The following is a 12,533-nucleotide window of genomic DNA, read 5'->3' as shown; positions in this document are numbered from 1 at the left end:
TACTTTGAAATGATTATTAATATCATTAATTTTATAATTTACACAAAAATCAACGTTTCATTTGTTCAATTAGTAACAAACTAAATGTATAAAATAAAATAAATAATCAATGTTTCAATTGGATAGATCGAATCACTTTTGTAGTTTATTCATAAGCTCATTATGTTGTAGATTAGTTGCCTGAGTTGCCTCCACATTTGCATGTCACCAGAGCACATCTGGGACACCATTTTGCAAGTGCCGGAAAGTTGCTCTTATACGACTTGGTAAGGGGGTGCTAGTGTGCTACTCCTTCAGGGCTGCCGGAAAATCAGAAAACAGTGGCAGAGAATTCATAACACTACTAAATCCTTATATTTGCCCATATCATCTTTTTTTTCTTAAATCCTATCACCATTTAACTATTTTGTCAGATCACATCACTGCTACCAAATAGATAAGTTAACGATCCCTCAATTCAACTATAAGCTTTTAGTCTTCTCTTTATGATGGAATCATAAGCTCTATATACAACTCTCCTCTATTTAAAAAAAAACTCTCCTCTATTCTTCATAGGTGAACACCGTCAACTGCTGAATATTCGATCTTATTATGAGATCTCTTTCACACATGTACGCAACAACAAACATATAGAGTTTACCAAAAACAAAAACACCACAAACTTGACCTCTAAATGTATAAATGAAAGCCAATAAGCTTACTACAAGAAGATTCCAACAAAATTTCATAATCGCCAGCATCCGCCTTTGGCATAAAATTATTAATCATCAGTCATTTGACTCCATATAGGAATTGAACATGGAGTTTCAGAAGAACAAAGACGCAAACTGGTTATAAATGTTGTTTCACTTGGGTTTTGGCTGTGGGGTGTTAGCAAATTTCCATGATATCTTATAAAGAGCTTCACCTTGTCTCCCTCCTGCCACTTCTTCAACGGGGACAGCTTCACAGATCTCTTTCAGATCATCGTCTGTCAGTTTCACATTCACAGAACCGACGTTCTCATGTAGATTCTTTATCTTAGTTGTTCCTAAACAAATCACAAGAGAAATAGAGATATGAGATTTATTAGCTGAGCCTTCTCATATTTTTTTTAGTTTATACGAAAATTGCTGCTGCTATTATAATTTCAAGAACCTTCATCTTAATGGAAGAAATTCAACTGATTTATGCTTTAGGCCTGTATTGATAATGGTTCATACCCAGCTACATGTTAAATCATGATGCAAATGATAATAATAGCAGTACTTGCAAGAAGTCATCATCTAAAGTTTTTATTATGTCTATATAGCCCTATCTAATGAATTATTTCATTACAGGAAATGCAAAATCACAGTAAGAGTCACTGACCAGGAATAGGAACTACATCAGCACCCTGATGAAGAACCCATGAAAGAGCAAGTTGAACGGGAGTACAGTCGTGCTTCTTAGCCAATTCTTCTAGGCGATAATAGATTGTCTTGTTCTTTTCCCAATTCTCCCCTGTAAACCTTGGGTGTGATTGCTAGTCAAAGAACGTTATTGCCATTAGTTAAGTTAAAACAGCGACCAAGTAGGAAATCGGTTTTGAAGACTGCAGGCATACCAAGTAACTTTCTTGAGGTATGTTTTCCACAACTTTCTTCCCAGCAAAAAGGCCACGGCCAACTGGGCAGTATGGAACTATACCAATGCCAAGTTCCCTGCCATCCATTTTAAGGGGTCAAAAAAATCATTTGATTTGAATCAAGCTCTGAAAGTGAAGTAGAGTAATAGAAGTTAAAAATGAATATAATAATGTGCATGCGTGATTGATCCGAGCAACAGAATATAACATGAGATATGTGCACAATATACTATGAGATAAGAATTGTTGGTTAAAATGGTTGCATTTGAACTGAACATCTATCCTGCTGGAGTGCTTTATTCAATGATGATGGAAAAACCTGCAGAGAGGAATTATTTCTTCTTCGATGTCACGGGTCCAAAGGGAATATTCCATTTGTAACGCTGTTATGGGATGCACAGCATGTGCCCTTCTTATAGTGTCTGCATTAGCTTCAGATAGACCAATGTACTTAATTTTACCTTCTTCGACTAATTTTTTGAGTTCCTCCATCTGCAAAAATTACCAACAAAATGTGAAAACAAGAATACAATAAGATTGATATAGGATTATGTGAAAAAGACTTACTGTTTCCTCAATGGGTATAGTGGTGTCAATTCTATGTATGTAATACAGATCAATGTAATCCACTTGGAGGCGCTTCAGGCTCGCTTCACAGCAAGAGCGGGCGTACTCAGGAGTACCTTTAACTAGAATCCCAGAGCTCGTAAATGCAAAAAAACCAAACTTCGTTGCTAGTTGGACTTTTTCCCGAGGCAGCTCCTTCAATGCCTGACAAGTTCGAGTTTTCAAGTAAACGCCCAGATAGAGCTGTATAGAAATTCATCTTGGATAGTAGTTCTGTGTTTAGCATTTTTCTTTTATACTAATGGTTAAAAGACAGAACACACTACCACAAAGAAAGATGCACCTCAAGTGGTTCAGATTTGTACAAATGAATCTCCTTGAAGGAAAATTGACAGTAAAAGTCTCTTTTATAAGGTGAATAGTTTTGGTTAAAGGCAACCCTGCTACAAGTGGTTCAGCATTGTACAACTGAACCTCCTTGAAGGAAAACTTGTAGTAGCACATTTTATAAATGCAATGTAGATACCTACTCACACTCGGTTTCTCACACCAGTGGACTAATTGGTGGCTGAAAATCTCTATTTGGAGTATATCATAGCTGAATGGTGCACAAACCAGGTGAAAGCTAACAATATTCTAAAACCCTACTTGCATTTTTTATCCACTTCAATAAATGATGTTATCCTTATAAACATTCAATTCTGTCTTCTTAAAGTTCCACAAAGCACTTCAAGAGATTTGGTTGCATTAAGGGTACCAAGTTCAAAAGAAATAGTCACCTGGAAGTAAACCAAGAAACGAAAGACCATGTTCGACTAAATGCAATAAGTCTAATATCATTCTAATGATAAAATGCTACGCCTGCTTTGTCCTCTACATTACTGGGTGATGAATATATTCACGACGACTACTTTGTCTTATACAGTTATACTAGACTGATAGCACAATAAATGCTCAGAATATGAATAATCAATAGTATGTGATAAAACATACGGAATTGATATTAGTCCACACTTATCAAAAGATCAAATGCTGTTCCATTTTTGAAACTATAGCAAGCACAATCACCCCATTTACTTATTTTCGAAGAAATGAGCTTGCAGTTACGTACTGATCACTTGGCACCCCATCATAACGAGGATCAAGACGAGTTACCTGCCCTATCATGTATTCGTTCGAATGTTCCTTCCCATAAACATCAGCAGTGTCGAAGAAGGTTATGCCATTATTAAACGCCTCTTTGACTATTGCAATGCCATCTTCCACAGAAATAGGGGCATTGTAGAATCCAGTGAGCCCCATGCAACCATAACCCAATTTTGACACCTGAAGGAGGGAGAGTTATGTCATGTCAGATCAAACGACAAATTGAAGAACTGTCACTGCTCCAAACTAAACATTCCAACTTTTGTAACTAGCAAAATATACTTTTATCTCCATAATCTTTTGGTAAAAAGAAAAAAAAATCAGGCAAATTTGAATGACAAGTGTTAGGAATGTCAAACTCAGATCTAAACATCTCAAACCACCATTGATAACTGCTACTTCTATACACACACACAAAATTTGAATTTGTACACAGTTGTGAACTTCTACTGCAAACGTAAGAGTAGCATGAATCGAAAAGCAAGCATATCTATGCAGAAATTCAAAACGCCTAGAGTTCCTTACTCAAAATTCGATGATAAAAATAATGGGAAATGATGGATCAAATTAAGTGTAGGCGCACAATATATTCACCTCAAGTCCTTGGTTTCCCAATTTGACTCTTTCCATAGAAATTTGCGCATCCATGGCTCCCAAAACTTCGATAATGCAGAAACACAACTTAGAAATTAGCAAACTTTGAGAGTTGGTGTTAAAACATGATGATACTTCACCTAACTCCTCCAACTACCTCTGTTCCTTTGAATTTATTTTTCAGCTTAGTTGAAAATGGGCTAAACCAATCGGTTAAGGGAATTCTGTTTGGGCTACATCTCTCCTTGAGCCCAATTTAGTTGGGCTCTCCATTTCAACAATAAAGCACATTGTCGCGGGCTTCATTTATATTTAGAGCCACATTTGAGAATCTAATTTTGAATTCGGCTAAACACCAATGACTGAAATTTTAAATTATTTTCTTATTTTACAGATGTGACCAGGTTTCGTCCAAATCAGAAAATAATGGAGTATAGTATCACTAATCGTTAAACACCCGAGATCTAGAACATATCAAGTGTTATAGTACTATATGTTTTTAATAGAATTGACGACAACTGACAGTCTGACACAATAGAGTTTGAGAGAGATTGCCAAATTAGGGTTTATGATATAAATGAGGGTGATATTGAAATAGGGAAAACATAAACCTCGGCATGATTTTGTCAAAAGTTTATGAACAACCTTGTAACCTTTTAAAAATCGGCCATATAGTAGTACTAAGTAGTGGTATAAATTTTAGAAGCTCGTGGCTAACTATTAGTTTATAACTATCCTAATTGGGCGATTACTTTATAAATACATTTAAACACTGAAAAAAGACTAGTACTACTATATGTTTTTTTATTTATTTTAGTAGTAGTATGTAATATTTAATTTGTTTACATAAATCTATCAACCACTTAAAGTATGACAAGTGTACTAATAGAATTGCTCAAGAAACCAGGACTAATTGATACAAAGCGGCGGACATGATATTACCTTTTTTGTCTTCTTCTGACCCACCCAACAAAGGACCATTGGCTATTGTTTAAGTAAATATAAGGTCGAAATTAAGAAAAGAATAGGCAATTCATAAGAGTGGTGCACACACACACTTGGAATATTCTAAAGGCTAATCTTTGCACGTGTGGGCCTACACTTCCATAATAGATATTCGAGAAAATTATTCTAGTGCACTTTGAAAACGGAATCTTTTATTATAACCACTAGTATTATAATTAGAGTGTTTTTAGTACATTTAACATATGTTAGTGGTAGTATGGGAAATCAAAAGGTCAAATGCCAATTAAAATGTAATACTATTTGTTACTCAAGTATTTTGTATGGAATCCCATCACTCTTGGATTGAATAATTATGATGATGAGCTCGTGGTATGTGTCATAGACTCATAATGGAATATATGAAGTTCAAAATAGATAGCTACTACTCCCGCCGTCCCCTATATAAATTTTGAGGGAATATCATTTTTGGTCCACGAACTTTGCCAAAATATCATTTTAGGTCCGTGAACTTTGAAAATATCATTTTAGGTACGTGAACTTTGAGTTAGTATCATTTGAGGTACTTTTTACTATTTCCAAGTTTTTTTGGACGAAAATACCCTCAATACCTTAAAGTGTATATTTTTAATAAATTTATCATATACTCATAATTTTTTATAAATATCTTACAATATATTTTTGACAAATTTTCTAAATATAATTTGACCTTAAATATTATCACTTAATTTTGTGACATGCAAGTAAAATTGCTTCTTCAATTTTTTATATTAATTTTTTTTAAAATTGAACAAAGAACTTTTCTTTAATAATAAAAAATTGACAAATATATTTTTTTGACAAATTCTTTAAAAATTGACTTTACAATATATTTTTGACAAAATTAAGAAAAGTTCAATTCTTTAAAAATTGACTTTACAATATATTTTTGACAAATATATCTTTTATTCAATTTTTTATTATTAAAGAAAAGTTCTTTATTCAATTTTTTAAAAAATTAATATAAAAAATTGAAGAAGCAATTTTACTTGCATGTCACAAAATTAAGTGATAATATTTAAGGTTAAATTATATTTAGAAAATTTGTCAAAAATATATTGTAAAGATATTTATAAAAAATTATGAGTATATGATAAATTTATTAAAAATATATACACTTTAAGGTATTGAGGGTATTTTCGTCCAGAAAAACTTGAAAATAGTAAAAAGTACCTCAAATGATACTAACTCAAAGTTCACGGACCTAAAATGATACTTTGGCAAAGTTCGTGGACCACAAATGATGTTCCCTCTTAAATTTTTTGGTTTGATTTAGGCATGATAAAGGTGAAGAACGGTGGTGGAAAACGTTAAGTGGAATGTAGATCCTATTTTTTTATATTTTTATTTATTTTATATTCGAATGTGAGTGTAAAAATTTAATTGAGTGTGATTTACTACGTACCTAAAATAAAAAAAAAGTCCCACTAAACTGTGGATATCCCAAATTAGCAAATTACGACATTATTTCATGAACGAAAAAAAGTATTTAAAATAAATGAAGAGATTAGACATGCACCATAAGTTTTTTGTTGTAGAGATTAGCCAAACATCACAAGTTTTTAAAATAGAGTAGCTTATATACAAATAGACGATATTGTTTAACTTGCTAGCAACGATAGTCACATATAATTTTTCAATCATATCATATACAAGTATCAACCGTTTTCATTGTGGGATGGTTTTAAACAATGTCAAACATCATAGCTTTTCGACTGATTTTTCAAGTTTCAAGATCATAAATCTAGATTTTAACTAAATTATATGGTTAATTTTTCCTTTATTTAATTATGTACTTATAATTATGCGCATATGTAGAATACTAATGAATACAAGTATTTTAAATAAATTTTAATTTACGGAAGTATATATTTAACAATTCATCCTCTTTTTTTTCTTGGAAAACATGATTCAAACAATATCAAATACACTAGGTGTTCATATTCAAGAGAAAAACAAATGAAATAGATATTATAATTAACACGCTTAGTTTGATCCATAATATTTATTTTCAGTGTAATATTTATAGAATTAAATTAAATATAAAAGTTTGTGTATCATTACCACTCACTTCATATTTCTACAGAAGATCAAATGGAGTGTAACTAAATGTGGACCTTGTGTGGTAAACAAAATATTGTTGCTCAGCCAAAATTCAGATCCATATTATATACGGTCAAATATAGATATGATTGTCTTTGTAACAACAAAGTGGTCGTGCCGGAGTGGTTATCGGGCATGACTAGAAATCATGTGGGCTCTGCCCGCGCAGGTTCGAATCCTGCCGGCCACGGCTTTTTTGTTTGTTTTATTGGCTAATACTGGCTATCAATATTAAGAATTAATCATTTTCATTGATGCAAAAGATTTTAAAATATTACTACTTTGAAATCTATGAATACAACAAACATATCTATAAATTTTTAATAGTACCCTAAGCCAAGGAATTTCCCAATTGAACATGATTTAACTAAAATTTTTGCAGATTGTTTAATATTCACAATATTTTTATTCTCATTACATTTGACTTTGGTAGAGAGAAGTGCTATGAACTTCAATTTACTACTCAATAATTTAGTAAAATTATTGAAGATGGATTTCAATAAACTAGGAAATATATTTTGTAAAGGTACAAAACAAAAATAATGTAAGAACAAGATAGCATCTTGTTATGGCCGAACAAAGATAAACTAACATTTGTAAAAGTCAAATACTACTAAAAGTGCTTAGAAGAATGAAAAAAGGGTGAAAGATGGTGAAATATATTGTATCAAAAGATATTAAGGTGAAGTTTCAAAAGGGAAAAATGTTAATTAATAAAAAGATGAAAGTTCATGTACTTGGCTTTCATAAGACGAAAATAATCAAACAAAACAATTGGTCAGATTCCATATTTGTTAAATAATGCTTGAGATTAATATATTTAGGAAAAGTTAATTTTTTTTAAAGTTAAAAAGTTAAGATTTATATTATTATCTTTCTATTTTTAAAATTCTTTTTGAAGCCAAAATTGTTAGCAGACACGTATAGAGGATGGATGTTCTTGGTAAGCTAACCTTCATTGGAATTCAATTTTGTTTTTGTCAAGAGGGTGAGATAAACGCAAATGTTGCATGGGAGTATAATTTAAAAATGTCATATTATTCCCCCTTTTTCTTCCCATCCACAGACCACAGCTTCCTTAGAGAAATATATTCTACACCCTTATAGTATTTGCGTATAATATATCATTACATGCATTTGTTTAGAATAAATCATTTATACTCCATGTATTAGTATCTTTATTGTGATATGCATTAAATAAAATAAATGTACTAATAAATGTCAAGCGCCCAACATATACGAAATGAAATACTAGCTATGTAACTAATGTAAGTTTTTTGGTGATGTTATGAAAATACAATGCAAATGTTTATACGAAATGAAATGTCAAGGTGCTATTTGCAATTAATTGCACTTTGTATATATGGCAGTACCCCGATCGATTTTTCGTCTATTTTTTTTCCAACTCTATACTAACTTTTGAAACTCATAAAAAAGTCTGAACTTAACATTTCTTTACATTCGATTTTGTAAAAGCAACATTATTAACATTTGGTTTTTGGCCACAAGAGTCCAAATCCATGAATTTTTTTTGACAAAGGTAAAGTTCTTTTTGATAACTGATTTCAAAAGTCATGAGATATGAATTTGAAAAAATAGCGAAAAAGTTATTAAAATTCATATCATGGGATCTTCATGAAATTATATTTATGAAATTTACTAGAGTGTATAAATTTATGATTTTACGGAGGCTAAACATTTTTATTTTAGAGACCAATTAAATTATACTACCTCTTATACTTAATGTTTACACATACGTACCCAAACTCTCAACCTCTGCTTATAAATGAATTGAAATGTTCTACATGTAACAATGTATATACTAAAATCAATTCTACAATACCACCTTCAATATTCAACCAACAAACACACCACTCGAACTCGACCCAACAAGAAATTAATGGAAGAAAATTGGCCAATTCCCTAAAGTGCCCTCACTTTTGAGGTGTCAATTGGCTGAATACACTCCATCTTCTTCGACTGTGGAGAGAAAATTGGATTCAACTTCTCATTCAAGACGTGGAGCGGCGGGTCGTCGGAAGGGGATACCACATCCAAAAATTGCTGGGAAAGAAGCCGCAGAACCCGTTTCAGCTTTTCCCTCCCCATGTGTAATGTCCATTTTTTTTTATTTAAGGGGTGTTTGCTTTTTGTGAATATCTTGTTTAAGATATGGTGTGGTATGTTTTATTTGTTTTATATTATTTATGGGTGTGAATATTTAGTTTTATGGTCATTTGAAAAGCAAATTAATATCTTAATTAATAAATTAAACCCCCCCCCTCTCTCGGTTTTTCTCTCCCTCTCCCTCTCTCTTTTTCGAAAACCCTCCCTCTCTCCCCACTAATTTCTCAACCTCCCCCACTCCCTCTTAACCGATTCATTCCCCTTTTTCCAATCTTTTTCTCTCTTCGGTCTCTCTCAATCTCTCATCTCTCTCTCGAAGTGTTCTCTCACCGGTAAGCTCCCTCTCTCCTCCTCCATCTCGGTTTACCTTTCCCCATTCATTCCCCCTCATCATCATCTTGAATTCTTCAAGGTGTTACGCTCGCTCGTTGTGAATCGGAGTCGGAGGAAGAAGTAAACCGCTCGAATTACGTTTGAACTATCCGGGAAAGGTAACCCAAACCCTAACCCTTGTTAAATTCGAAAAAACATGCATGTAGGACGTTTTTGGGAAGGTTTAGATGCTGAATAGGTTTTGTGATTATGTGTTGTTGTCAAGCATGTTTTGATAGTAACTGACAGTGGGTTCCGACCCCGTTTTGACTGAGCAAACGATCTCCTTTTGGTACGAAATTTTAACCGTATAAACTTGGATGCGTCTTCGGTGTGGTGTGTAAATTTCAGCTTCATTGGATGTCGTATGATTTTATTATGATTTTTGCAAGTAGACTGCGCAGATTCGCGAGTTGTATGTTTTTGGGAGATGTTTTCATGTGCTTTGGGTGTGTTTCTGAGTGTTGTGTTTTGTGAAGTATGTGGGTGTGTTTGGCCAAGAGATGGCTCGGGAAAATCAGTGTTTGGTTCGAGAGTTTCGTGTGTGTTGGCCGAGAGTTTTAGGGTTCAGCCTAGGGCAGTTTTGTGGAGAGTTTGGAAGGGATGACCCAGGTGTTTGGGTGTGTTTTGGGACGTAGGATGCGTGGTGTGTTTTTCGTATAGGGTTTGAGAATCGGGGGTCAGAGGAAAAGGGGTGTAAACTAGGTGCCGAGCCGGACGGCCGAGATGGTCGGCCGAGGTGCCGAACAGGCGGCCGAGACGGTCGGCCGAGGTGCCGAGCCGGACGGCCGAGATGGTCGGCCGAGGTGCCGAGCCGGACGGCCGAGACGGTCGGCCGAGGTGCCGAGCAGGCGGCCGAGATGGTCGGCCGAGGTGCCGAGACACAGGCGGCCGAGACAGCCGGCCGAGGTACCGAGCCAGGCCGAGACGCCGAGCCTTTTTCCCGAACCTGTTCCGAGCCAGGTGAGCCGTTTGTGCAGTGTGGGTGTTCCGGGAGTTTGAGTGTTGTGTTTGTGTCGTGTGCGCGTCTTGGGTACGTGGTATGCGTGTCGGGTGCGTGCGTGGTGTGTTTCGGACGTGTTTTTTTTTGTGTGTTTGTTATAACATGTTGTTAAGTGTGTATACGTGTAACGTGCTAGATGTTGAAGTCATCCAAGTAGGAATCATGCATTGTCGTTAAACATCGTCTACCCTGACTCTAATTATGATATTTATTTATCTTTCAAAAGGGTGACTGTTACGAGGAAAGTGTGGTTGAAGGGAACTGTTTTAAAAGCTAAGCAATCGAGGTGGGCTTTTCTACCCTACTTTTATGTGGGCTATTTTTTTTTAATACGGACTTTGTTCCGGAAATGTTTATGGAGGTGAACTGTTTGTCTTGCCAATTGTTTTGATTTGAAACCTATCTGAAGTGGTTTACCACATATGTTTAATCGAATTCGGGTCTGTTGGGCTGCGAACCCTCAGGCTAGTGTACACGAGACCGGGAGCCATCTGAGAGCAAGTTGGCCGGTCTAGTTGACCTGGGGTGTGGCCACGCCCCTTGTCACCGTTGGATCAGATAGTGTATGATGGTGGGAATAAGGGTGGCAATATCTGAAAATGACTGCGCAGTCGAATTTATGAAATATATTTTGTGTACTTGGGTTATTTTCTTACACTTAAAACCCCAAGGTTACACTGATGTGGCATGACAAACTATGATTTTGGCGTGTGTCCACTGAGTGCAATAAGTACTCAGCCCTGCATGTTGTTTTTCTTAATGTGCAGGTTGAGCGACGATGGGGATGACGGATGTTGAGCAATTATAGTCAAAATTGTGTTTTTACTTTGCCTTTTGGATGGTGTCGTGTCGTCATACCCGGCATTATCTATCTCTTGGTCTTTTCCGCTGCTTTGTAATCCGATACAATGTTTTCATTTAACTCTGTTTACTTTAACTTTAGGAATGTCGCTACAGTACTTTGTTTTGAAGTGAACTTCCTCTAATTAAACGTTTTCGGGTCAGGTATTCTTGTTCCCCCCTTTCTTCCCCGCTTCTTTATTCCTCCCCTAGTCGCGGTCCACCGTACTTCCTATCCTTAGGAAATGCGGGCGTGACAGAGTGGTATCAGAGCCTAGGTTTTCTTTCTGCTCTGGACCCAAAGGTCTTTTTCTGTTTTGACTAAGTTTTCAAAAGTGTCATTGGCTCACCATCCGACTCATCGCACTCAACCTGAAATGAGGTAATGAAAATTTTGAATTTTTGGAAAGTATATGGAAGTGGAGGAAATTATGAATGGGTTTGGAAGTAAATTTTGTAAAGTTTAAGAAAAGGTTGATGCATGTAAAAGGGTACAAATTGATGTGAAAAGTTGGGAATTATTTGAGTTATGAACTGTTTTTGTGTGTCGAATGTACTTGAAAGCATGTAGCTGATGTATGATGATTTGATGACGTGATTGTTGATGTGAGCTTTTATGGGAGAATGTGTTGGCCTTTTGAATGTTTGAACTTAGACGTGATAGGATTTCACTAGTGCTTCTTGGACCTATAGTAGACAAGGACTTTTGGCCTTCGAACACCAGCGGGTTGGGAGTTAGAACATCGATACGTCTGCATACACATATCTCTCTCTCTTCTTCGGTTATGCACTCTGTTTTTATACGCGAGGCGGTTGTTTCTGTTTTTCTATAGATGGCGCGTATGTTCCGAACCCCGCGACGGAGTGATCGCGATAGACTTAGGGCACAGAGGGTGCTCAGAGATTATAGAGTGTACCGGAAGAAGGATCATGTACCGTTGATCGAGTTCGTGGCACACTTCGATACCCTCTGGAGGGCAGCTCAGGAGTTCGGAGTGACAGAGCATGACGGCATTGAGAAGCTAATAGAATTGCTCCCCGACAGCTGGAAAGAGTGGGCCGAAAGAACGGCGAGGAGGTACACGTGGCATGAGCCCGCTACCGATGACATGGTGGGTGACATGGCTGGCTTTCGGAAGGCCGTGTATTGTGCACTGGTAGACTCTCGAGAGG

At 35.7% G+C, this 12,533-nt stretch overlaps 1 protein-coding gene and 1 non-coding gene across 2 annotated transcripts; one reads left to right on the top strand and one right to left on the bottom strand.

Moving 5' to 3' along the window:
• Nucleotides 1-650: 650 nt before the first annotated feature.
• On the bottom strand, nucleotides 651-4,055 carry LOC121772431 (perakine reductase-like). Its single transcript, XM_042169542.1, has 7 exons — nucleotides 3,914-4,055; nucleotides 3,329-3,499; nucleotides 2,174-2,377; nucleotides 1,926-2,098; nucleotides 1,586-1,682; nucleotides 1,351-1,504; nucleotides 651-1,030 (listed from the first exon to the last, which is right to left on the bottom strand). Exons 1-7 carry the CDS (start codon nucleotides 3,965-3,967, stop codon nucleotides 846-848), a joined length of 1,038 nt encoding a protein of 345 aa, XP_042025476.1. The 5' UTR covers nucleotides 3,968-4,055; the 3' UTR covers nucleotides 651-845.
• Nucleotides 4,056-7,126: 3,071 nt separating this feature from the next.
• On the top strand, nucleotides 7,127-7,208 carry TRNAS-AGA. The gene has a single exon. It is a non-coding gene; the product is annotated as a tRNA-Ser (tRNA).
• The last annotated feature ends 5,325 nt before the right edge of the window (nucleotides 7,209-12,533 follow it).

Source organism: Salvia splendens, chromosome 16 (assembly GCF_004379255.2).
Source record: "Salvia splendens isolate huo1 chromosome 16, SspV2, whole genome shotgun sequence".
Taxonomy (NCBI): domain Eukaryota; kingdom Viridiplantae; phylum Streptophyta; class Magnoliopsida; order Lamiales; family Lamiaceae; genus Salvia; species Salvia splendens.
Note: the sequence above shows the minus strand (reverse complement) of the source record. Positions and strands in the feature narration are given on the sequence as shown.

Bases quoted from the DNA above. Each gene is read 5' to 3' on its own strand.
- LOC121772431 (XM_042169542.1), bottom strand. From the start codon at position 3,967: ATGGATGCGCAAATTTCTATGGAAAGAGTCAAATTGGGAAACCAAGGA. The intron at 2,099-2,173 runs GTAAGTCTTTTT...TAATTTTTGCAG, and splicing joins CTATACCCATTGAGGAAACA to ATGGAGGAACTCAAAAAATT. The intron at 1,683-1,925 runs GTTTTTCCATCA...AATGGATGGCAG, and splicing joins GAAATAATTCCTCTCTGCAG to GGAACTTGGCATTGGTATAG.